Source organism: Ambystoma mexicanum, chromosome 2p (assembly GCF_040938575.1).
Source record: "Ambystoma mexicanum isolate Mex_15411 chromosome 2p, UKY_AmexF1_1, whole genome shotgun sequence".
Classification (NCBI taxonomy): domain Eukaryota; kingdom Metazoa; phylum Chordata; class Amphibia; order Caudata; family Ambystomatidae; genus Ambystoma; species Ambystoma mexicanum.
Genome location: NC_090923.1, coordinates 1,281,895,026 through 1,281,921,499, shown reverse-complemented (window position 1 = coordinate 1,281,921,499; position 26,474 = coordinate 1,281,895,026). Strand labels below are relative to the sequence as shown.

The 26,474-nt window shown below is 45.6% G+C and overlaps 1 protein-coding gene across 1 annotated transcript in view; it reads right to left on the bottom strand.

Moving 5' to 3' along the window:
* Nucleotides 1–26,474, bottom strand: part of GSPT1 (G1 to S phase transition 1) — a 647,462-nt gene that overhangs the window by 545,601 nt on the left and 75,387 nt on the right. The window contains exon 4 of the mRNA XM_069645596.1: nucleotides 1,847–2,074. Within this exon, the coding sequence (XP_069501697.1) occupies nucleotides 1,847–2,074 (228 nt within the window). The remainder of the gene's footprint in view (nucleotides 1–1,846; nucleotides 2,075–26,474) is intronic.

Sequence of the window (26,474 nt, the reverse complement as noted above, 5' to 3'; positions counted from 1 at the left end):
AACAGGTGTCACTATGCCAGCACTGAATTTCTTCACCTGGCAAGGAACTTGTTCATAACTCCAAAATTAAAAAAATTAAAAAAATAAAAAAAAATAAAAAAAAAAAAAATTCTGAAATAAGCACAATTACTTAAGATCGGTTACTGGATTCTCTCATCGATCTACCAAGTTTGACCAAGCAGTCTCTTCTCACGCCCAGAAACTCACTAGCCAGCTACTCATGGTGGCTTCCAGGTGAATTGCCAGTAGTTGTGATCTATCTGCTCCTACAACTGTAAAGTGGATTAGGGACATATCTTACTGTCGAGACATGGATGAGAGCTACATCCAAACAGCCCCACACACTAGCAAGCCCATCGATATCTGGACTCTGCAAATAAGCCATTTGCTATAATCACCAGGATGAATAGTGCCCAATACTTATTTGTTAAAGCAAGATGCTGCACTTTGAACCCTTGCATGTTACATATGATCACAATAGCCAGCAGGTAAGACTCTTTCTTGATGGCCCCTGGCAAAGCTGCACCCCTTCTTTCATTAGCTGCGTAACATCTTAATTACGGAGAGTATCGCTGGTTCTGCACTTAGTTTCATTTTGCAATACACAATGGGTAAAAACCGCTTGGACGTGCCATTTTTGTATTGTTTTCATTTCATCGAGGACAATTATTTAGTTCTTGCCCTTATACAATCCCGCATGGAAACTTAAATTTAAAACCAAATTACAACATTTTGACCATTTGTCTTGTCCCTTATTTCCACCTTTAGAATTAGCCGCAACCACGAAGCATTAGAAGTAGGTGTCCTCAAGCATAACGGTGCAATTTTGATTCTTTATTGCTTCGGGTTTTAACCCTTTCATTACATTTCGATTATGCCTTCTCAGTTTTTTGCAGATCTGGAAATTACCTGCCACACTCAATTAACTATTCGATACAAGGTATTACTAAATTTTCTCCAGTGCCTTACTGTGAAAGTGTTGCGTGTGTTTTTTTGGTCACGTTAGTCAAATTATTACATTACTAATGTGTTTTTCTTTTTTGTATTTGTTGCTTCTATTTTTTCTCTCATTGTTTTCCTCTAATGTCAACCATTAATTTAATGTGTTTGATCAATGTGTGTTTGCAATGACATACCAAATGTTTTCTTTGATTTGCAACTTGTCTCTATTGGCCTCTACTGTTTCCCGCCCTTTGGTTTTGATTCCCTGGTGTTGTTGACTATGAATACAATGGAAATTCTTAATTGTGAATTTGTAATTTACATTGGTGATGTATGGGTTTTAATCACCCCCAGAAGAAGAGCTAGGAAAGCTCGAAGCATTTGTCAGGCTGTATATATATTTAAAATAAATACCATTTGGAAATCAACCATTGCATCCCTTTGGCGCAGACTTACTCGGACCTTCAAATATTAAAGGTTACAAATGATAACTGTCTACCTCAAACTTTTCAAGTATCTAGCCATAGACTAGAGGCACTGGGGTTACAGCAGTATGCATTATATTTGTTTCAATGTTCTTTTTTCCTTTCCTCTTTATCATTGCATACAGAAAGGCAGAATGATAAAACGTACGCTTGTTACTTTTTGTTATAGTGACTCCTTTTTGCTTAGAAACTCTGCCTTGAGTGGTTTTGGATCTTTCGAACACCTTACTGTTTTTATGTACATATTTTAGTTAAAGGATTACAAGGGTAAACGGTTGATGTTTGCCATGGGTTGGAGCTCTATGATGACAAGATTGCAGTTAAACATTTAAAAGACTATTAACCTGGCATCTTGCACTTTACATCAACAGTTCCTTCAGTTGAACTTACAACTCAAACTCAATGGGTTAACAACTTACCTACATGCCCGATGAATACTACATTTACATGTTCTTTTTTCGGAGCACCTGGTGGTGGGGCTACTGTTTTAGGTAATTCGATTTCCTCCTCCTCTTCCATCATTTCCTGTGTACTTTCTTCAATAGATCCCCCGTCGCCACCCGGACCTCCTCCAGGCTCTGCTTCACTGGGTTCTTCTTTGTGATCCCATGTTTCTTCAGGAGACATTTCAGTCTCACCATTTTCAACTGATCGTGAAAAGTTAACTTGAGATTAGTACGAAGCAAAGAAATAGTGTTCATCAATAGAGCAAACATTCTGGAGAAAAAAAAAAAAGATGGAACAACACTAACTAATCCTATGGACGCCATACATCTAATGCTCATTAACAACCGCCTTGTGTGCCTCAGCCAATCAGCCAATCAAAATGCTCAGAACTAAGGTGGGCAATAACTGTCGATATCTCCCCACATTCTAAGCTTTCCAATCACCAAAGCTTTAACTGGGATAAGCAGATTAAACACAGGTAAGGGAATGAACAGATTTGCTACCTAGGTATATAGTAGGCGGTGTAATTCAGGATACCAGTGCTCATTGCTCGAGCAGGATTACAACAAAATAGTAAAACATTCAGCAGAAGCTAGACAAACAGAACAAGGGCAAGCTTTGCATAAGCAGCACCTTGAAACCCTAAAACAGAGCAACAATTAGACAAGGGACTAGAAAGCAGAGTGGCAGTTTGATATTAGAAGCCATTGGTACCATCAGAGAGACCAAATAAAGCATGTTTAAGTGGGTACATGCTTGACAAGTAATTTGATGCACCCATCGGTTTTGGGTGCAGTTTTATCTAATTTAGTTCCATACATGGTGTATTTTCTGACAGGCATAAATAGGAAATGAACAAAGATTCAAGGAGGTGCACGTTCAAATAAAACACTACATTACTTATAGCGGTGATAATTACACAATGACGAGTGCAAAGAACAGAATCATTGTACCCGGGTCCCAGTGTCACCTGCTGCAATAAAAACAGACGCCATCTGATAAAGATCCCTGTGGTGAAGTGTCATCCAATCATGAAAAAGTTAATCTGCTGGACTTAATGTTTTATACCGCCAAACTAATCAAAATGGTTACATACGTTTGGTCCGGTCATTATGGCTGAGAGTGCTTTCAACCCGTCAACCTTCATCATATTCAAAGCCACAACAGTACAGGGTTCCATCTTTATTCTGGTACGTTTTTCAAAAGGAAAATTACTCAGTTACGCACACAATCTTTGAACATGGCAGGGATTCTTATATGGCCCGCCAGCCACTTTTGGCCCTTTAGATCGTTTACTGGGGGTGCGTTTATCACTTCTCAGCCGAACCTTTGAAGTGCACTTTATTTTACTTGTAGACCTCTGCATTACAATTAAGGCAGGTTATTAAAAGAAAATGTTTTATCCACTTTTTTTTGTTGTTTTGAATAACACACAAAAGACAGAAAAGCAATGTCATCTTAAAATCTTAACAATACAACCAGTTTGCAAAATGGATAGCATTTTCAAAAAATATACAGTACTATACTCAATTTCATGAACACAAAGAAATTAACAACAATCACTAAGTATCAATTTACAACCGGCTTATCAACTTTTGACGCTTCACAAACAAGACAAGATCGACGAGCTTAACAGACAACTCCAAATAACCATTAAAACCAACCCCCTAAAAATGTAAACAGACTAATATATACGTAGTATTGGATTTTCAACTGCACAATTCATCAAAAGACCCCCAAAGTCGGGAATAAAAACCCTCCCTACCCTGTCTCAAAAACATGACTTTTTCATAGTATGACAGGGTTTGTACATCTAATAACCATTCTTCCACTTTTGGTTTCTTTCTTGACTTCCAGACACGTAATATTTGTTTTGCCGCTACTACCAAAACTCTATTGATCCAGTCTGTTCATTCCCTAGCCCTACCCCCCCCCTTCCTCCGTTTGATAACAAAATTGTCGAAGAGAAAGTATGTGGAAGTTGTTCCCCCACCACAATGTCCAATCTATCTAATACATCAGACCAAAAGTCAGACACTCTTGAGCATACCCACATCATATGCAACAAAGTACCACCGCCACACATCCACATCCCCAACAAGAATGAGTTTCCAAAAGACCCAATCTCGCCATCCTAAGGCAGGTTTTAAGTAATTTAGCTGCTAACCTTTCACACTCCAGGTCATGCAAACTAACAGTGGAGAAAAGGACAATGAACATTCGCGCAAGCATTGACAAAGCTATTGGCTATGGATTTTGTATTAAATCATTTTTTGTTTACACAGAAGGTAGCAATTTTATGTTTTAAATGTCCAGCCTTTTAGGTGCTTCTTCCATATGCCAAGCAGTTTCAAAACTCTCAGCAATTCCACTCACTGCCAGTTAATGCCTCATAAAAATGGGATTGCCACAAGTAATGTGCAGCATCACACGTCCAGTTGATACCATCATAAGAAAGTCAGGCTCAAATGTCCCATTATGCCATCCATTGTCAGTCAATACCTCATATGCATGCTAACAACATGCAAGTGCTGATTCACCCATGCAGCTGCTGACATCCTATGCCCAGTTCAGCCTCAAATGCCCCAGTACGCTATACAATGTCGGATACACCTGTTCTATTCAACTTGTATAATCTACAGCCTCACAGGTTTTATGCCATCCAAAGTTAATGAATGAGCCGCATGGGGGAAGACAAGGAGGGTGGAACACAGTAAAGTATAGTCCCCACATGTGAAGTGCATATTCAGATGTGTAGTTAATGCACTCATGTGTCAAGTACAGCTTAAAATGCTCCACTAATGCCCTTCAGTGTCAGTTAATACAACATATGCATGACATGGTCACCAAAGTTACTATTTCAATTTGCAAAGTATAAGTAACTTCAAGAATATGTTTTAACCTAATACATAAAGTAGGTTTCTTTAGGACAGTGTCTTTGTACCATACATCCCCACCATCAGAAAACAACCCAGTATGGTCAAAACATTGTGTCCAAGTCAGTTCAAACTCTAAATGTGTAGTGTGACAGTGCTTTGCAGACAGATTACCCTCACGGAAGAAGGATGGGCTGTGTAAGGGTGCAGAGATGGGAGACTGACACAGGAGTGGTGCGTTTTTTGGCATAAACCTTTATTCTGACCAAATAAAAAGAAAAGCTACCTTGCCCTAATAGTAAGAGGGGTTTCCCTGCCTCAATCAAAGTTAAGGAAACTGTCAGGATGTCTAAGAAAAAAAAAAAAAAATTGTCCTGTGTCCAAAACCTATTTTTAACCCTTACACTAATAAAAAAAACTAAAGGTGTGGCCAATGTTCTTGGTCTAGGAGAAATTAAGTGTTACTCACTGGAGTGGCTAACGTACTCCTAGTCCATAGTTCCTTCCCTTTCCTCCATCCTAAGCCTATATGAGCGTCCCTCGCAAGGGACAAGAAGGGAACCCCTTTTCCACCAGAAAAATACATTTCCCCTTTAAACTTACTGGTGCACCAGGGCGCGGCCCGGAGGCGCGGACTCCCTTAAGCTCCACCCACCAGCGACACCCCTCATTCCTCTTTTGACGCTTCGGCTGTATTAAAGTCCAACAGCCTCACTGGTCGTATTATAGGGGGATGGATGGTGGGACGTATGAAGGAAAGGGACCTATGGACTAGGAGTACGTTAGTCACTCCGGTGAGTAACAATTACTCCTACTTCCCGTCTCCTCCATCCTGTATGGGCGATTACAACCGACAACACCCTGGGGAGGAGAGCCTGACCCTCTAAGCAAAAGGATTATGCAGCTCTGCTTCACCAAATGCGCATCTGCCTTGGCACTGGTGTCCAAGCAGTAGTGTTTGCAAAAGGCCGAAGGCATGTCCCATGTTGCAGCCCTGCTAATGCCCTGCAAGGGAACATGACGCTGGAACGCAACTGCGGTCGCCTTGGCTCTTAACGCATGCACATGCATGCCCTACGGCGGATCCTTACATTGCACCTTGTATGCCTCCTTGATTGCTGCCGTCATTCATCAAGCTACGGATGCCTTGGAGGCTTGCTGCCCAGGCCTGGAGCCTTTAAACGTTAAACAGTGCATCCGTCTTGCAGATGCCCTTTGTTCTATCAAGATAGAATTTCACTGTTCTCCCAACATCCAGACAGTGGAGCGTTTTCTCTGCGTCTTCCTTGGTGTCCAGGAAGAATGTGGGCAGCACAATCTCCTCGTTGATATGAAAGGATCACACCACCTTTGGTAGGAACTTCGGGTGAGTTCGGGCACCGCACAACCTTGTCTGTGTGGAATCTAGTGTATGGCTTGGAGGCGACTAACGCCTGGATCTCACTCACTCTGCAAGCTGACGTAAGACCAACCAGAAGGGCTGTCTTCAGAGTGACTAACTGAATGTCTGCTTTGGCCATGGGTTCGAATTGTTTGTGGGCTATAGCACTTAGCACCACGTTGAGGTCCCAAATGGGATGAGGGCGTTTGACCGGGGATACAGCCTGGTCAGGTGTTTCACTACTGGATTGGCCGAAGACCAGATACGAGTTGAAGATCCTGTATGCACCATTAGAGGGCAGGTATGTCTGGCAGGTATCCACCTGGACACCTGGTCTGTCGAGATAGGAAGAGAATGATAAGACTTGGCCCATGGTGCAGGTCGGTGGATTCACTCTATTTTCCTTAGCCCAAAAGCAGATTCTCATCCATTTGCTTTTGTACTGCTTGCGCGTAGCTTGACTTCTGGCACTTTGAATGATCTCCCCGATGGTCGCTAGACAACTGAAGGGGCTGGAGCGCTAACTGCTCAGGAACCAGGCAGCTATAGAGCTAGCCTCTCCGGGGTGGTGTGTAGCCCTTCGAGGGGAAGCACCATCTCTGGCTGGGTTCACAGCTGCCGCAGGTTAGAGAACCAGGGCTCTGCCATCCAGCGAGGCGCTTTGAGGATTACCTTCAAGTTCCTCATCTTGCTCACCACCTTGTGAACCAGCGGTATGGGTCGGAATGCATACACCAACATTCCATCCCAGGGTATCTGGAGTGCGCCCCCTAGAGAGTTGCATCCCTTTACTCTCCAGGATGCGTATTGATGACACGTCTGGTTGTTTACCGTCGCAAATAGATCTGTGGTCGGTTGGCCCCATCTGCTGAACACTTCCTGGAGTACCCCCCCGAATCCCCCCCCCCCCCTATTCAGCTTCCACTTGTAATTGTCGACCACCAGGCGACAGTCTGTCTGCTTCCAGGTTGGATTCTCCTGGAAGGTGAACCGCCGAGATCCACACCTCCTGACCGATAGCCCATTCCCAGATTTCCAGGGACAACGAGCACAGCTCCAGGGATCTTGTGACCCCGTTAGTTGATATAGTACATGCAGGTCGTGTTGTCTGTCTGAATGCACACAGACCTGCCCTTGATGGTCAGGAGAAAGGACTTGAGGGCCAACCAGAATGCCCAAAATTCCAGCCAGTTGATGTGATTCTGCCGGTCGGTATGGGTCCAAAGCCCATGCACTGAGTACGTTCCCAGAGTGGCTCCCCACCCATGAAGGGAGGAGTCTGTGGTAATAGTGTACTCTATGGGGGTTGGTGGGGGGGGGTGGACAGAAAGGCCTGCCCACCAAGATCTTCTCCTGCTGCCATTTGAGATCGTGGTCCAGATGTTGCAGGATGTGTCCCTGATGGCCCGACTCATGATCCCAGGAATCCACCAAGTGCAACTGAAGTCTCCTCATGCAGAGTCTGGTGTTTGGGACCACCAGAAGGCATGCTGTCAGGACACTCAGGTGTGGATATCACCAGGCCGTGGTGATTGACCAGCTGCGGAAATGGGAGACGGCAGTCGGAATCGCTGTAACCTTGTCGCCAGTGGGGAATACCCTCTGCTGCTGTGTGTCCCTCAACAGGCCCAGAAACACTAGCGCCTGTAGGGGTGAGTTGACATTTCTGGTAGTTGGTTGAAAACCCCAGGTCGAATAGGGTGGAGAGGAGCCTGTCTGCTGAGTCTCGAACCTGCTCTGGAAAATAGGCCCCAACTAATCAGTCGTGGAGGTACGGATAGACATGCAGCCCCTCTGACCTGAGGAGAGCTGCCACCGCATCTGTGAGCCTTGTGAAGACTCTCCGAGCCTAATTTAATCCAAAGGACAGAACCTTGTACTGGAAATGCAGGCCCATGAGACAGGACCTGGGGAAGCGCGTCCAGTCCCCCACACGGTGCCTCGGCTATGAGTGCTGGCGTCACCATCTTGAACTACTGTAGGGGTAGGTAAAGATTCAGGGAAGACAAATCCAACACCACTCGCAGGCCCACCCAGTTGTTCTTTGGAATAGCAAAGATGCGGGAGTAAAACCCCTGCCCCCGTTGTGGGGGGGACCCCTCTATCGCCTCGCTCTCTAAATGGGAGAAAATCTCTGCTAGGAGCGATGATGTACCGTTCTGTGGGCGGTTGGGGGGGACTCGGGAGGGAAGAAGGAAGAGGTACCCGTAAGCCCTGGACACATTGGAGATGACCCATGCGCCCGCAAGCTTCGGCCGCCTAGCCGGACTGTGCAGGGCCAGCCTGTCCCAACTGGGGTGCCGTGGACCTGAAAAGAATGGTCATTGTTTCTTCTGGTCAGAGGCTGATGAGTGGAAGGGGGACTGGAAAACCTTGTTTGAGGCTTTGTGGTTTTTTCCCCGTCTGGCTTTGAGATCCTGGAACCCACGGAAACTGCCAAAAGATCGCCCCTTGTCAGAGCGAGTGTGTGCCTGTGGGAAAGGCTTTGCTGGTGGATTGTTAAGAATCGCCAGCAACTTGGCTATCTAGGAGCTGCTCCTCTTCTAGTCCAGCACTTTATCAGTTGTGGAGTGGAAAAGATCACCTCCATCGAAGGGAAAGTCCAGGATTCTATCCTGGACATCCATCCGTGTAGAACCTGGAAGCCTTTAGCCAGGCCGTGTGCCTCATGTCCGTTGCAAGACAGATCACTCTGTTAGCCGTGTCAATGTGACCTACTGTGGCCTCCATAATGTCATGTGCCACGATTTTCAACTCAGCTAGGCCCGCTTTGAATGAGGCGTGCTTGTCCTTAGGGATGTCAAGCAGAAGTCTGCGATTTCCCTCCACAGACATGGATTAGCTGAAGGCAGGATGGTGGCTGCGTTGGGCTGCCTGCGGTGTAGGCCAGCATTAGAATAGACCTTGCCGTGCGATTCAGGAGTCTTTAATTCCTTGTTCAAGAGGGCTGCCGTGGCAGTACACGAAGAGGACGCCTAGTGCATGGCATACATGGCTGCTGTAGCGATAACCGGTGACAGAGGTTGCAGGTGTGTCGAGAGTAGCATGCTGTCCCCCTCGGCCTGCCTCAACTTCGCATCAAGCTTTTTGTTAACTGGTTGTGTGGAGTGTGGCTTCAGCCAGCCCTTCTTGGCCAAAGCCTGCACATCCTTATGTAGTGGGATGTCGGAACATGCCTCCGCCTGATGCTTAGGACCTCCGCCAGAACTTCTGTCTCAGGAAGCTCCTTCTGGGGCTGGGGTATGCCCAGGTATTCAGACAGGCCAGTAATCCTGTTGTGGAAGGCTTTTGCTGAGGAAGGTGTGTCCTGCTGCCCATTTGCCCTAGGAGGGGTGACGCCAGCATCCTTTGGAGGTGCTTACGGTGTGGGGATTTGCTCCTGCATTCGGGCTACTGGAGGTCTCGGGAGTGGGTTGCTGTGGAGGTGGAGCTAGACGCGGGAGCATGGGCTGTGTTGCGGTGGGCTGCACGGGCAAAGCCGGAGGCAAAATGTCCTCAAGAATGCTCCTGAGAATGGAGCCCATTTGTGGAGACCGCATCAGACACATCAATTTGTCGAAATACTTGTCCTCACAGGTTGGCTGAGCGTGATCCTGAACCAAAGGCGGTCGCAAATAGGCCTGCTGCCTCCCCAGCCCTTGTCCATACATGGGGTCACTGTACCTGGACCCCGAGATGTTTGGGTATGACGTGGTCCAGGTGACGGGCATCATTAGTACCCAGTCTGCCCTTGGAGAAAAGCTTCTCTGTTGATCGCCTACCTGTGTGGGTTCCAGCCTTTGAGGATCGTGAGTAGCGGCCATCTTGTCTTGTGTCGATGCCATTTTGTCTGTGTCTTGAGCACGTGGACCTGTAGCCTGCATGTTCCCGGGCTCGGCCTGCATGCCTGTCTGTCCCGCCCGGGACCTCAGGTGTACACCCGGTAGGATGTGCGCCCTCGGCCTCCCGGCTGGTAGTGGTGGCCGTGCATATAGGCACCCCCCTCAAGTAAGGACTCGGTATCAGGGCAAGGCCCCTCAGGAAGAGTCCCGGTAGTAGTAGAGCTCACAGGCCGCTCAACTGCAGAACCGGTAGGGTGCTTGAACCCTTCGGCCATGAGGGCGATAGCTGCGTGAGCCTCTGTACTCCCTGAGCCGGTTCAAGGGCCGGACTGACCCCTCCCGCCAGAGATCTTCCCCAGGAAGGATTCGCCTGTGGGGTGCTTTGGAAAATAAGGCACCTACCTTCTTTGTCTTCCCCAGGACGTACTCCATGATGTTCTGTGGAGGAGTCTTGTTGAACAGCTCTCTCCAACGCGCAAGCCGATTTTTAAGCGACTTGGGCATGAGTGTCGCAAGCTGAACCCCCGTCCAAGCCGTGGTCTTCACGAAGGCACCGGTGACTGCGTGCGGGTCTGCTGTGGGAAGGAACCGTCGCACGATGGGCACCTGCTAAAGCCTGTCGAGGCCGACATGCACTGGGCACAAACTCAGGCACTGTTGGACGGTGTTCCCAAATCTGCAAAAGAAAAGATTTCAGGGAAAGCAAGTGGAATTATGAGGCTTGAGGCCTCACCCAGGAGCACTGGTGGTAGCAGTCCGTTCCCGTTGACGCAGAAAAGGGGACTGGGTTGTAGCACCGGTGGGCAGGGTTAAGGGAGTCCACACCCCCACGCGCCAGTAAATTTAAAGGGGACATTACTTTCTGGTGGAAAAGAGGTTCCATGACCATACAGGATGTAGGAAAGGGGACAGGACGTAGGAGTAGGACTCTCCTGGATGTTACTTCGCAGTTCGTATGATGTATAGATTTGTTCCTCGAGGGACATTCTCCCTTCCCTCCAGATGATGATCCTTTTTAAGTGCAAAAGAAAAGTTCCCCAAACAACACAAATCAAAAGTACCAAAGTGACTCAACACAATGTCTCCTAAAGGATATCAAAACAAAGTTCCAAGTTAAATCCTCAAGTGTTCTTCAAACAGTTCATAAACACAAGGGGTTTGGATTCTTTTCTGCTGGCTCTGTGAAGCCTTTAAAGGGCTGAGAGGATGCTTCTCTCTTTGTCACCTCACAATATCTTTAGCCAGCCGTGGTGTACTCTTGACAAGGACGGTCTGTTCACAAGCGCAAGGGGGTATTGACTCCATTCCCCTTGCTTCTCGTATTTGTTATATAGCCATAGCCATGTTTTGGCCTTTTTACAATGTCTTTAATATCACACCAGGGGATTGACTGCCTTTGCGTGGTTTCTTTTCTGATGCAGAGCATCAAGAGAATGCCCGTCACGCGTGGCCGCCTTACAATGTTCTTAGACTCGCCTGCCCGAGGTTTGACTCGGGTCCCAGACCCTTAAAATCAGACTTGGGTTCCAAACCCCCCTTTGGTTTATTGTGGGTCCCATATTATTTTATACAGGTTTGATTGTGGGCCCCCCCGACCCCTTTATGCTGGTTTTTGGACTGTGGGTCCCAACCACTTCCTGCCCACTCGCGTATCTGGCCTCGTGGTCCATGACACCCTCGACTTCTTCCCTGCTCCCGTAGTTGGCCGTGGGACTTGTGGTGCTCCGGTCAACCACATTTTATCTACCATCTTCTTCATGGTAGCGGTTGCACTGCCCAGGCTCCAGAACTGCCAATAGCCTCTGTCCGCCAGCCCTCTGTCCCTTTTTCTCACTTGGGATCGGCTCCAGGCCTCCATCCGCGTTGCAGCCTTCTTTCACTCTTCCGTGTGTAAGGAAGTTTCTCCCACGGTTCCTCCAGGGAGGGCTGGACTCTGTCAAGTCCTTTAGATCGGAATTCTCCTTGGCTTCCCCCAGCTCTTAGTACTTAACCGACAAGCAAAGCTTTTGCCTTTCTCTGGCAGGGCATCTGGTCCACAGCCCCTTCTCCTGCAGCTTAACTTCCCTGCTCCTTGCTCCTCCACGGAAGGGTTTGACAACAATTCCTGGATCCCTTCCTCCATTTCAACTACTGTTGCGCCAATAGGAAACTGGCAACCACTCGACTGCTCACTGTGGTCCCCATAGGTAATCTCTATGCCTCTGCACCTCTCCCTCATCTCAGTACGGATCTTAGGATTCCCTTGTGGGTCAATGGAGTGCCTCCTCATCACAGTACTGGGAAAGGGATCTTCACTTAGGTAATTCCTATTCTTCGTCCTCCCAGCACTTCCTAGGGGAATTACCCTATTAGGGAAGGGGTTAAAGTTGTAGGAAAGGAACTAGGGCCAGGTGATTGCCAGGGATACTTTGTTCTCCTGATATGGTCATCACTGGCCCTGGCGGTGCATAATTTTTAACACATTTTATCGCTTGAATATATACATTAAAAACAGCTATGCTGCTAGATGCGGACAAACTTCTTACAATAGAATCAACTAATACGTTCATATCCGTTAAACCTTCTGTGGCACAGGTTTTAAGCAACACAAATCAATCAGCGTTCGAAATATTTGACTACTGACATACGACACTTTAGACAAAATTCCCCCCGCGCCGTGATTGCTTCCTCCGACTCACAGGCGAATTTAAGTTTTAAGCTTGGTAAATTGCAATCGGCAGTGCAGGCGCACAAATCAACTATGGAACCTTTTTTAATTGATTTGCACCATATTCTTGATGCCGACTTATTGACCGCATCAACTCAAACCAACAAAAACGATTAGAATCTACCAACATCGAACCCTGCTACTGAAATTTATAATGAAGCCTCGTTCGTGAAAGTACCTGTAATAGTGAGGCGGTAATTCATGCGACAGATAATACTCAATTACCACCTCTTTATTCACAAATTGTCAAACCTAAACCTAAAGTAACGGTGGTTAGAAAAGTGCAATCACAGAAAACTGAGAATTACACATCATGCCCTACACCACCTATTCAGACATCCATACCAGAAAATAGAAATGCATGAAATTTTGGAAAAGAAGACTGACGCCCAAACGGTACTTCTTAATGTTATATCACTGGTTGGTTAGCATCGCAATTTGAAAACCAACATCCGGTCTCCCCACAATAACAAATTAATTCATCACTGAACTTGCTAGTGAGCCCCCCAGTATGAATCCCCAACTCCTAAATGGTGCTCGGAGTTGGCTCCCAGACTTTGGCGGAGGTTGGCAGCATAGAACAGGTTTCCTCTACTTCGAATCTCAATACTACGCACCCTCCAGCAGTTGGTGTGGGTATAGAAACAAGAACCCTATGAGCCTGTATTTGATGTATTTAAGAATCAAAAACGGAGAAAGAAAATCAAACACACAGTTAATAGCAAAACAAAAAAATCTAAAAATCAACCAGCTAGCATAAGAGCTGTCACAAGACAAAAAAATGTTTAGAGGCTCTGACTACCCAGATACGTGAAGTATCGATTCAATTTCAAATTAAATCCCATAAAAAATCTGCAGATCATCAAATGACTTCTAAAGGAGCAGATAAGGAAAACATCCCCCTAGTAATCCTTCTGATCCATTAATTTTAAACACCACCATGAATAACTGTGAGGAAGAAAATGACCGAATTAATTTATCTACATACTCCATCTCATCTCTTCCTCCATGTCCATCGATTCACAACTCTTGAGTCCGTGACTTCTAATCGGGAACTCGCATTCAATAACAAAGGAGGAAATGCGAAACGCAGTAATTGACTTGGTGAATTTCTCACCTTCGAGCAAAGAAGAAGCCGACCTTTGATGCCCCTTAGAACCATTGCCAATACATCTGCTAATTCAGAAAGATTCCGGCCCAGCTCCTTCACAACCCAAGAACATATAACTCAGTATAGTACTGTAATGAAATTGTCTAACAAGAAGAACACTCACTTGTCCTATAAAAGGCATCACTAGGAGAAAGATTAGTTACCCCATGGCCTAGAACACTCCGACTCTCTACTTTTAACTATGAAAGACAGACAAAGACATTATCCGTTTCCTAACAGGAATACAATTATAACAAAGTTCAAAACTATATAAAATTTGAAATCAATACAATCTCAAGACATTCAATATATTCAATTTCTTAATAAACATAGGTTGGATACAGTTAAATTGAGAATTCCCTCGCTGATAGTAAGAACTATTATGGAGCACGAAAGATCAATTGAGACATCATGGTTTTAAACTTGAAATGAATAGACGCATCTGTGCAAATCATTCACTAAATTCCTATCTAGGGGTGTTCCACCTAAATCAATAATGAAAACTACATTTGAACCTCCATCAATTGCCTGGGTAAACAGGGAAACTTAAGAAGAGCAGTATCATTTAAAGATGCTCTGCAAAACCCCAGAGAGACAACTTGGACGTGGCTGAAGAAGGGGATTACTGACACCAACTCTCGAAACAATCATTAATGCCAGGTAAACTTGAATTTCCATAGGCTCAAAATGGCTTTCTGGATTGCAAGAGGTTTAAAACACTTAATGAAAATTAATAAAATCAATCTCCTAGCCTCTTTCGACATCATTGCCCTACAAAAACATGGCCAACCAGTCAACCTACTTGGCCTGGCTATGGAATTTGCTGGATTCCAGTCAAATAAATGCCAAAGGCAGACCATCGGCAGGCCTCTTAACAGCAGTAAAATTAGAGCTTGGCTGCATGCTACCATCTTGGGCTTCCCCCTCATCCATTTATTCAATTAACCAAACTGTGCTCCTGCAAACTTCGGAATCGCCATCTTAAAGATACAGCCATTATGAATCTGTACTGGAATTCAATTGCCATCTCGGATGACAACTTCTTTGAATTAGTTGGCAATATATTAGATCCAAGTATGAATGATACCTCCATTGATACCATCTTAATTGTTGGAGATCTCAATATAAGATGTACAAGTAGCAACGACTTGCTCCTCTCTAGTCGAGCGACTCGCTGGATGAATTTAATGGTTGAGAGGGGCTTCACAATGCTTAATGGGACGCTTGTAGGAGATATTACACCTCACCCTACTTGACAGATACAATGTGTGCTATACTTTATTATGCTTTTATCACCACACATTCCATTAATAATTTAGAAAGATTTGAGATTATACCAACCACGAATAGTGATCATAACATTGGAGGTTTAACCTGGAACCAAAGAGACAATATTCAGTTATCACTATAACTAGACTATTTTATTCTGTTATTTATATAGTGCTCTTTCCCCATTTGAATGGCCCCAATGCTCTTTGTGGTTGGAACGCCCTCGGTGACCGCACTCAATGTGATGGAGGTTCTAAGAGTTTAGTTTAAGAGAGGCTTGTGTGCATATTCGCAGGCATAAGACTAGGTGGCTGGCTAGGCTCCACTAAGCAGCCCAAGACCAGGCACGTGGGTGGGCTCTGTTGGTGGTTTGGGATAGAGTGCTATTGTCGAAGATTCGATGTGTGCCCAGCTATACCGAATGTTTTTTTCGTTGGTAGTCGCTGTATGCTTGTGGCAGAGGTGTTGAGGTACATCAGGTGTTTCAGTGAGGATGGTTATGTGCGCTGCTAGACTGGATTGGCATAGCCACAGCTGCATTCTATGGTGCATGGATGTTTGACCGTGCCTGCAGCTGTGTCCACAGACGTGGTAGGTATGTTTTAATGTAGTTTGGGTTTAGTGTCCTTATTACGGTGTGGGCAGCCTGGTCCCAATTCGTGGTCTCTCTGGAGTGATAGTCTAAGCGGCGAGGGCGAGTGAGGTTTATTGCGGTGTGCCTCAGCGAATGCTGCTGGCTTCCCTGGCGTATTTGACCGGTAGGGTGTTACTGTGATGGGGCGGTAGTTTGTCACGGTGAGCTGATGAGAATGCCAATGTAATCCGTGCTGTGGTTGGGGGAGGTGTAATGTTTATTGTGGTGTGCCAGAGCAAATACTGCTGGTTTCCATGCTGTATTTATCGGGTAGGAGTTTTGTTGTGCATGGGGCGGTGGGTTTGTGAGGGTGAGCCGCTGCCGGCATCTGTGTTGTGATTGTTGTATAGGGATGTTGGGTTCATCAGTGTAGTTTAGCGAGGGAGAGGAGTTCAGGAGGATGTTGGGAAGAGCCAGGTTTTTAGGGCCTTTCTGAATTTCAGGGGATTTTCAGTACTGCAAATGTGTAGGGTTAGGGAGTTTCAGATAGTCAGTGCTTGGACGGAGAATGTGGATCCAGCCAGCCTGAAGGAGTTGTAAGGTGGAATAACTAGGCGATATGCTGTGCGAGAGCTGAGATTCCTTGAGGGCTGGTAGGGCAGGATTTTGTCTTGAATGAATTCGGGACCTGTGTCGTGAATGGTGCGGTGTGTGATGCACATGGCTTTAAAAAAGGTAGTGTGCCGACCAATCGGAAGCACTGGAGGATTTTTAGTGTAGTGCTGATGTGTTCTCTGGGGGAGTAGGTTAATGAGCATGTGTGCTGCCGCGTTTTTGTATTCTTTGGAGTTTCCTTAGCTGAAACGTTGGAGCGCCTAGATAGTGGCAGTTGGCGTAGTCTAGGTGGCACAGGATGATGGAGTTGATGGCCGAGAAGCGGTGCAGATAAGTAAGGGAAGATACGCCTAAGAAACCGTAGGTGGAATTAACAGATTTTAGATAAGGAGGTGGTTTGTTGGGTGAGAGATAGGTCTGTGTCCAATGTACATCCAAGGTTTTTTACCACGTTTGAAGTTTGAACTACAGGGTGGAAGAAATGGGGTGAAATTGACTGTACCCAAACTTCATACATACATACATACATACATACATACATACTGCCCTCCAATGTTCAGATTCTTACCTAGTGTACCTTACACTGAAACTCATCTTTTTGTAGCAACAGCCCAAAGAATATTCCATCCTAACTTTATACATAGACATCCCTATGACCCAAAAATTCTAAACATGAAGGCTACGGTGAGAAGAGCAATGATAATCCTAGATAATCTTCCTGATAAATCTTCTGCACTAATTAAAATTCCAACTTCTTACAAGAATTGGGTCAGACAGCACAAAGCAAATAAACTGCAGACGGAGAACGAATGCTAGCGGCTCTAGCATCTAAATCAAGTGCATTGATCTGGTTGCTACTTAAAGATGGTAAAAACATCTCTACTACCTCCTTAATACTTAATGCGATCAGTGAGCAAGCATGGGTTATGCACGTTTGTCAAGACAAATGCCTCTAGGAACACTTCTATTCTCTGTAAAAATGATTTTCACCTCCTGGTTTTGGACCATGGGGAGGTTTTTATGCAAATTAATAGATTAAGTATATCAAGAGCTCCGGGACCAGATGGATTATCTAATGTTATGTTGAAATCTTACCCCTCCATGTTATTAATATTTCAAAAACTGATACAGACTGGTTGTATTCCCTCATTGTAGAAGTAATCATTCCCATATTCAAGAATGGAAATCTGAATATTCCAACTAACTGCCGGCCAATTGCCCTTTTTGATATTCCGGGGAAGATTTTAACCAGTCTAGTATTGAAAGAGCTCCTCAAATGGCTAGTGGAGACATCCCAGGTGGACATTCACCAATATGGATTTGCCCCAGGCTTGATAACTGTTAATTTATTACTACTTTAAACATGCTTTTTTAACTCTGTCCCAAGAGACCCATTATGGCAAAAATTATCCAAAGCTGGTCGTCTCTCTTTTATTCTTAGATTATACTCAGATACATTTATTCCAGTCAAGAAGCCCTCTTATCCCAGCGCATCCAGACACATCAAGGCCTGAAACAGGGATGCATTTGAGCTTCTGCCTTATTTAATGTATTAAAGATCTTAATGTGTAGGCAATTCGATAATTTCCGCCTAAAGAAGGTGAAACTTCTGTTTCGTGGCTGCTTTATGCGGATGATCTTGACTTGCTAGACAAGACGCCAATAGGCCTCCAGAGAAAATGATGTGCTTTTGAAAAATATGCTTTAGCCAACTATCGATCAATACGTCAAATATTCCTATAATGTCTCCACACAACAGTGGAAAGAGATTAGCTTTGAATGGTCAATAGGAACACAAAAATTGCACATAATCCATGAATGCAGATACTTCCGGGCAAAACATCAATGGTTACAAACATGGCACTCCATATAAAATTGAAACTAAGTACAAAATGGAAAGCATGACATCTCAAGCGTAATTAGTGCATCGGAAATATGGGAAATTCTCCCTGTGATCATCTATGATGCTCAAGCCAAATTACAAGAATATCAGCCAAACAGAAGATTTATACTGGGATCTCGGGATCGATCTCTCTCACTTTCTCTCCATTCTATAAAAGTGCTTACTGAATAAATCATATCCATTAACTTTAGTACCAGCCCTTGCCTACTACACCTTGGAAGAGAAATATAATAAATGGTTCAAATCATGGAAAGCCCATTGTATAACTATAATGAAACAAGCAGATATTGAAGAAAAACTTATTTCTAATCCAGACAGTGCAAAAGAAATAAAGGCACTTTGACTGGGCTGCAAACTAGGATGAATGCAAACAGTACAAACTGTTTTTAAAAGTGCCATTTTCGAATAAAACCTCTTCACCAAATGCAGATATATCTTCAGAAATTCCATGATCAGAAATATTGTGCTTACTTTATGAGATTGCGTTTTAATCTAATGCACTTTTAGCCTCTCATTTTAAAAACTTGGGTCAATTAAATCCATGTAGATTTTGTGGCGTGCCTACCAAAATTGAAACTTTAGAACACATTTGTTTGTCGGGTGAAATAGTCTGGCTTCCTTGAGGAAAATGTTTTATACGTTTTTTGGGTGATTTTAAAATCGTATCTGCCCATCAAATGTGGATTTTGATTTTCAATGCATAACAAATTTCATTAAATGTAGCTGCGATACATTTTTTGTTACATTTAAAATTGTAACTTGGATTCATTTTTTGTTTTTAGGTTTTGTTGTGGTGTTCACTTTCTTAAATTAAGTACTTTAATTAATGGGCTTTGCACTTTGTTCATCTTGCACATGTAAATGTAGATATACTGTTAGAGTATTTTTTAAATGGCAGTTTTAAAACATGTATGGCAATGTCATTTTGTTACTATGTTGTTTGATGAATTTAAATGTAATTATAATTGTATTGATTGTTGACATTTGAATGTAATCAAATGTGCATTTCTGTCTTGATATTTCAAAGGTTGTCATTTTCTACCAAATCAAACAAAATTTAAAAAAAAACATATATAGGCAAGTACTTCATTCAAAGTTTGTCTGTTAGTCGGTTTGTAGAATGATTGAGAACCAAATTTAAAACCACCACTTTTTCTTTACATACCAAACTGTGTCAACCTGGAAAGTACTACCACAATAGCCCTGCCCTACATGTCTTCCCATGATGCTCCACAGGTCAATGTCCTCAGATTGTTTTTCTGATGAGATGCCGATGCATCAGCACAAGTGTCCTTTTGGCATGCCACAAGCTTTATCAGACCACATGTGCAAGTTGAGACCAGGCAGCCCCGGATTTGCTGAGAACGGTCATATTGCGGCCTCGTAAACCTAGGCTGGGTCTGACTAGCACTGTTGCTGATACCTGTGTCATCGGGCACAAAAAAGGACGATAAACTGAATGTGGAAAGGATTTATTCTCCTTTGATACCGGCTAGCTAGACATGTGGCGGGTTTGGAGATGCACCCTGTTGGGCAACTGGTATCGAGGAGGGGCATTTATTCAAGGTAAGGATTTTGTTTTTTTCTGTCGTCATTTTCATGTATTTCAGGCTATGGAATTATTTCAAAGCACAATTTCCCACGTTTCCTCCACAACCCCAAATGTTTTCTTTGTTACAGTCAGCTCTTCAGGACCAAGTGGAGGGTCGATTGGTGTCCCAGCTATATAATTGTCCAATATCCAAGTTGCCATGGGATGGGGAGGGACCAAAGCAGAGATAGGAAGAGTCTGGGTAAGGACATCCCAGAGGAGGATTGCAAATGCATACTGTTCAAGATTTAAAAATTCCCCCTCAACGCTAGCTTAAAACTCATACAGTTCAAATTTGCCTACCGAGTTTACTATACCCCTGGCAAGATTCAAAGCTACTACCCACAAGGCCGGAAGAATGAGCATGTTGTGCAGACAGCCTCGCCAATTTTCTACACCTGGACTGGGGATGTCCACAGATAGCTGGGTTTTGTGACAAAGTACTTCTCAAGATCCCTCTCATCGATGGAGAGCAGATTGGACCAGAGCAATACGTGGTTCTCCTTGGGTATACGAGTGGGTCTGCCCAGGCACACGCTGCGTGTGGTAGCACTTAGGTGGGTAGCCATGGGACTTGGAAAAAGCCTTCAAACGTGCAATGCCTTGCCATGCACGCGCCCCCCTCATCCCCCACCCCACTCCCCCCTGACATCTGGGGACCATATGTACAATATCTGTAACGGATGGCACAGCAGAGGGGAACATGTTATGGTTATAAATACAGGTTATGGTTAGGACAATTAAACACCTTTTTTTCCCCAAAAAAGATGCCAACGCATGGCAGCAAAATAAAAACTAAGCCAGCAATGTTTGCAGCTTCCATGTGGGGAGGTGGAAGAGGGGGGTTCATGTGGCTAAACAATAAGCATCGGGAAGACTTATTGGGCGGGTAAAGTTTTCTTCCAAGGCTTGTGAATCTCTTTAAATCCACGTGCTTTGCAATGCCTAGCAAGCAGTGTACTGATAAAGGTGGTGGGCTTTAATATAGCTTGACCCACTTATGAATCTGATTTACTTGGTGTGTTGCTTGCGTTTTTCTCAAAATTAAATATTTTATTAATGAAAAAGTTCCAAATAAATCCTTGCTAATCCTACATTATCAGGGAATTCCCTAACGAGTCTAAAGGCTAAGGGAATAACGCCTAACACAAACAAACTGGCCCTCACACTTAACAAAACATTCAAAGTAATTCATAAAAAACATAACAGTAAACAGATAACCAATATTTTGGATGGATGACCTTCACCTGTCCTAGGTAAAAACCTTCCCTAGGATTGTCCAAAGTCAACTTCCGTATATGTTCAAAATGAAAAATAAAGTCTTGAACCAGTTTTTGTAAGTTACAATAAAACGTGCAAACAAAAAAAGTTATTTACTTGTAGGTTTTAGTTACTTACCTGTAAATGTATTTCTCCAGCATTGGTATCTTTCATAGATTCAGATGCTTGAATAGAATACCAAGCAATTAAAACATGCCACCATCATATACAGATATGCGTAAATACAGAAAACATATTTCTGATCAAACCTTTAACATGCAGCAACACAACGGTTACATACTCCGGGAAAGGTGGGAAAAGGAGATGGTGGCGCACTGCCCGTCCAAATGCAGTTTTTGTTGGTTATCTTCAGCCAGACAGTAGTGTTTAGCAAACGTGTGCAGATTGCTCCACGTGGCTGCTCTGCATATGTCCGTCAAGGCCACCCCTGCATGTAATGCTGTTGACGGTGCCCTCCCTCTGGTGGAGTGCGCTGATGGTGGTCTAATTAGAGGGTCGCCTTTTATCTGATGGCAGTGGGTGATGCAGGACGAAACCCAGCGTGCCAGACTTTATTTAGAGATGTGCTGTCCCTTGGTACAGCCAGAGAAAGCAATGAACAGTCGGTTTGAGGATCGGAACTCCTTGGTTCTCTGCAATTAAAACTTCAAAACTCTCGCAATGTCCAGAGAGTAAAATGCTCTTTCTGCTTCAGAAGTGCGATTCTGGAAAAAGGGTGGCAAAACGAAGCGCTCAGTGAGTGTCATTTCCAACAGTACCTCGGGAAGGAACTTAGGATGTGGCCTTAAGATGACTCTGGAATAAGGTAAAACGGAGGCTCAGACGATAAAGCTTGCAACTCACTGATCCTTCTGGCTGATGTGATGGCTATCAAAAAGGCAGTTTTCCAAGACAAGAACTTTACGTCGCATCTGTGTATGGGTTCGAAGGGAGGTTCCAAGAGGGCTGTCAAGACAGTATACAGGTTCCAGTTCGGGACTAGCGTGGGCATAGGAGCATAAGTACGCATCAGCCCTTTCAGAAAGACTTTAACCGCCGGCAAAGAGAGCAAGGATTGCATCTCCGGAGTTGTGTACGCCGTTATGGCTGACAGATGGACCTTGGAGGACAATGAAAGCCCCGTCTTAGCTAGGTACAATAAGTAGGGTAGAACTTGGTCAATCGAAACAGTGAGAGGATCGAGGGCAGATCTCTTGCACCACTTGGAAAAGCGAGTCCACTTCCTGGTGTAGGTGACTCGTGTTGACGGGGCCCTCGCGGCCCTGATGATATCCCAACATTCTGATGTTAGCTTAAGATTCATCAGTTTACGCTGCTCAGGAACCATGCCTTGAGAGATGAGCTCCTCGGGTCGTGGTGGAGGACCTTGCGGTTCTGTTGCGTCAACAGATGTAACAGATATTGATGTGCCTTGAGGCGAATCGGGGGCCGCTGGGTTAGATGCTTCAGAGTAGAGTACCAGACTTGTTGCACCCAATCCAGCGCAATGAGGATCATTGAACAATTCTGTTCCTTCAGTCTGCGCAGTACCCTCGCAATGGGGGGAAAGGCGGAGAGGAACCTTCCTGTCCAGACCACTGAGAACGCATCTCCCAGTGATTGATACTCCGGGTACCTCGAGGCAAACCTTCGGCACTTCTTGTTGTCCTTGGTGGCAAAGAGGTCGATCTGCGGATGGCCCCACAAGGCAAAAATCAGTTGGATTTCCTTTTCGTCCAGCTCCCACTCGCGAGATGACGTGTATTCTCTGCTTAGCTTGTCCGCTAGGACATTGTCCACTCCCGGAAGATGCTCTGCTTTGATCTGCACCCCGTGGTGCAAGGCCCGTGCCCATAGCTTTTGGGCTTCTTGCGACAGGATCTCGGACCTCGTGCCTCCCTTCTTTTTTGTGTAATGCTTGGAGGTTGTGTTGTCTGTCTAGACTGTAAGTACCTGTTCAGCTACCACCGGCAGGAAAGCCTTCAGTGCCCACCTTATGGCCCTGAGCTCTAACACATTGATGTGGAGTTGGGACTCTTGCGCCTACCAAGTGCCCTTGGTTTGAAGGTCCACAAGGTGAGCGCCCCAGCCTGATAGTGAAGCGTCAGTCCTCAGCAGAAGGGTCGATGTCGGTGCTTGAAACGGCATCTCTTGAAGATTCCGTGGAACATTCCACCATCGAAGAGCCTTGTGTAACGTCGGTGGAATCTGGACGACATCCTCCCAACATCCGAGAGCTGGTTTCCATTGGTGGTCCAGGGCCTCCTGAACTTGTCTCATGTGAAGCCTGCAATTTGGTATGAGGAATATGCACTAGGACATCGTGCCCAGATGGGATTTGTACGAACGTACCAATGTTGTCTATTTCTCCAGGAAGCACAAGGTTGAGTGTAGAATCGTTGCTACCCTTTCTGCCGATGGTCTCACCCTGTGAATGCTGGTATCGAACTCAGCGCCCGGGAAGAGAGCTGTCCTCCTGGGAATGGGGCAGGACTTCTTGTTGTTTATGGAGCAACCTAACCCTTTTAGGAGGTTGATCGTCCTTAAAACTGTTGAGCGAGCCCTTACGGCGGAACATGCTTTTATCAACCAGTCGTCCAAGTATGGGAAGACTTCCGTTCCTGTCCTCCTAAGCTTTGCCGCTACTGGTGCCAAGAATTTTGTGAAAACTCTAGGTGCTGATTTTAGCCCGAACGGGAGCACTCGGAACTGAAAATGGAGCTCTCCCACCATGAACCTAAGGAACTGTCTGTGAGCTGGATGGATTGGTATATGGAAATAAGCGTCCTCCAAGTCTAAAGTTGCCAAGAAGTCGTTCTTGTTTAACCAAGGGAGCACTCCTTGCAATGCTACCATCTTGAATGTTATGCGTTTGAAATATTTTTTGAGCGCCCTCAGGTCCAAGATGGGTCTCCATTGACCGTTTCTGATGAGGAAGAATCGGGAGTAGAACCCCTTTCCCCTCTTGGGGTACAGCACCGGCTCTACCGCTGCTTTCTGGAGCAGTTTTTGAACTTCGGACATGACCTGTTTTACCATGTGCACCCTGAGCGAAGATGGAGGCAGGGAAGGAGGTTGGTCTAGAAATTCTAAGGTGTGACCCTCTCTGATCACCTGCAACACCCATTTGTCTGATGTAATTGACTACCAGTGTTGGAAGAACTGGCTTACCCTTCCCCCCCACCGGGGTGTGACTTTGAGGGGACGGAATCGGATAGTCAGTTTTGTTTGCCTTGGGACTACCCCTAGGTGGAGCCACGCCTGTCTCTAACGGAGTATCTGTTGGAGGATTGATACTTGTTCTGCTACCTTGCGCCTTCTGACCATAAGAGCAGCGGCCGTACCCTCTGTATTTAGAAGATGAGCCCCTAAAGGGGCGAAAAGACAGATCGTCCTTATCATTGTCGGCTCGGGCCGTGTCCGTGTCAGATTTCATTCCCTTCAAGTGGTCGTCTATTTTCTTCCCGAAGAGCTCGCCCATCAAAGGACATGTCCAATATCTGCGCTTGGACTTCAGGCCTGAAATTAGTAGCCTTCATCCAGGCCTGCTTTCTGAGTACTGTGCCATGGGCCATCTGTCTGAAACCTGATACAGCCACATCAACCGCTGCGTCGATCATATGATCAGAGGTTGCTTCACCATCAACGATTATCGATCTATCCTCTTCCTGAAGCTCTGGTGGTAACTGCTTAGCCAATTTGGACATGCGTAGCCAAAGCTCACGAGCATATCTCGCAGTCATGGCCATCGCATTACCAGCTCTGATGTTAAGTGACGCCGAAGACAATACCTTCCTGCCCATGGCTTCTAGCTTACACCCGTCCTTGTCCGGTGGTGCCGACAGCGGCGAAGAGGGATTGGCAAGCTTCTTCCTAGCCACAACTGTGATAATAGTCCGGTTTTGTATGACCTCTCAAGCAAAGCGGCGCAGAGTCGGGCGCCTTATATTTCTTCTCTGGTCTGGACACCAGAGCCGGGGTAGACAAGGGCGTAGATCAGATCTTGGATCCGGACTCCCAGATGGTGTCAAGGAGAGGAATGGTGGTAATCGTCCTCCGGCGTTTGTCCCTGTGCTCATAAAGCACTGATTTCTTTTCCTCTGATGTAACCTGAATTTTGAACAATTCTGTAGCCTTACCTATTATGGTGTGGAAAAAAAACAGATCATCCGGAGGTGAAGCATCTCCTGGGGAATCTCTTCTCCTGGGCTTCTCGACGATGTACTCGTCCCACTCACTGGCTGCATCAGGCTCCTGTGTAAATTGGCTTTCTTCTGGGTCAGAGAATTCTCTAAAAGGATCCTCCTGCCAATCCGAGACAAACAGAGGACGACACCATTGTGGGATCCCTATCCGGAGATCGAGGTCTATGCGATGATGGTGGCGATGGGACCCACGTCGGTGAAGCACTGCGAGTCCTGCTCCTAGACCTTCGAGGAGGCTCATGTGATTGTGCCCTCTTCTGAGGTCTACTCCTATGATGTGAACTTCTTGATGTGCCTGGAGTTGGAAATGTGTCTCCCCGACAGGGTTCTGGTTCTAAGGGATCAGGCGGCATGCTCTTCTCCCTTTGACGCCTGTAGAACTCACCCATGATCCTCTGTATCGGGTCATGAGGATAGTCGGCCTCTTCCGTAAAGGGCTGCCAAGGGGGACTGTGTTGCTTAGGGGAAGGACAAGGTCTCTCTTCCACCACTTCTGCATCTGAAAATTCCTCCTGGAGAATTACATCAGGAAGCTCTGCCTTGTCCCCCCAAAGGAGAAACTTGCGCTACCATTGGTTCAGCAGCTTCAGCAGCCTCAAGGAAACAGTCCTCAATGACAGGTGACATCATGGTGTGAGTGGAAGGCGCCTCACGCTCAGATTCCTCCGTGTTCGATGGTACTTTCGTCGACGAGCGTCCCGCCGACAGTAATTCCGTCGACTAATGTGTTTCGGATGGTTGCTCCCCCGTCGACGAGTGCTTTGTGGACCATAAATCCGAGGACGAGGATCTTGCCGTAGACGACGATGTGTAATAATCGTCGAGGAGGGTTTCGTCTACGGTTTGTCCGACAATGGGCATTTATCTTTCCCATCACTCATGGACGGTTGCCCCGTCGACGAATGCCCCCCTGGCTTTTTGCAAACTCCTCCTTCCCTTTGGAGGTACATTTGGCTGATGAGTGTGACTTTTTCTGGCTCGAGGAGTCCAGTGGAGGTAGAAAGGGTATTAACTCCAGCTTCCTCTTACTTTTGGCAATGGGAGAGGAACTCCTTTCCACTGAAGAGGACCTTCTCTTCGAGGTTTGCCTCTCAGATGGTATGCTGGAGTGGACAGAAGCTGTTCTGACAGACTCTTTGTCCGAAGATTGATCCCTGGCTTCCAGATGTAAAAGGAGTCTTCTGTGCCTGACCTGAAGAGTCTTGTTGGAAAAAGTCCCGCAAATATCGCATTTCTGAATGTCATGTG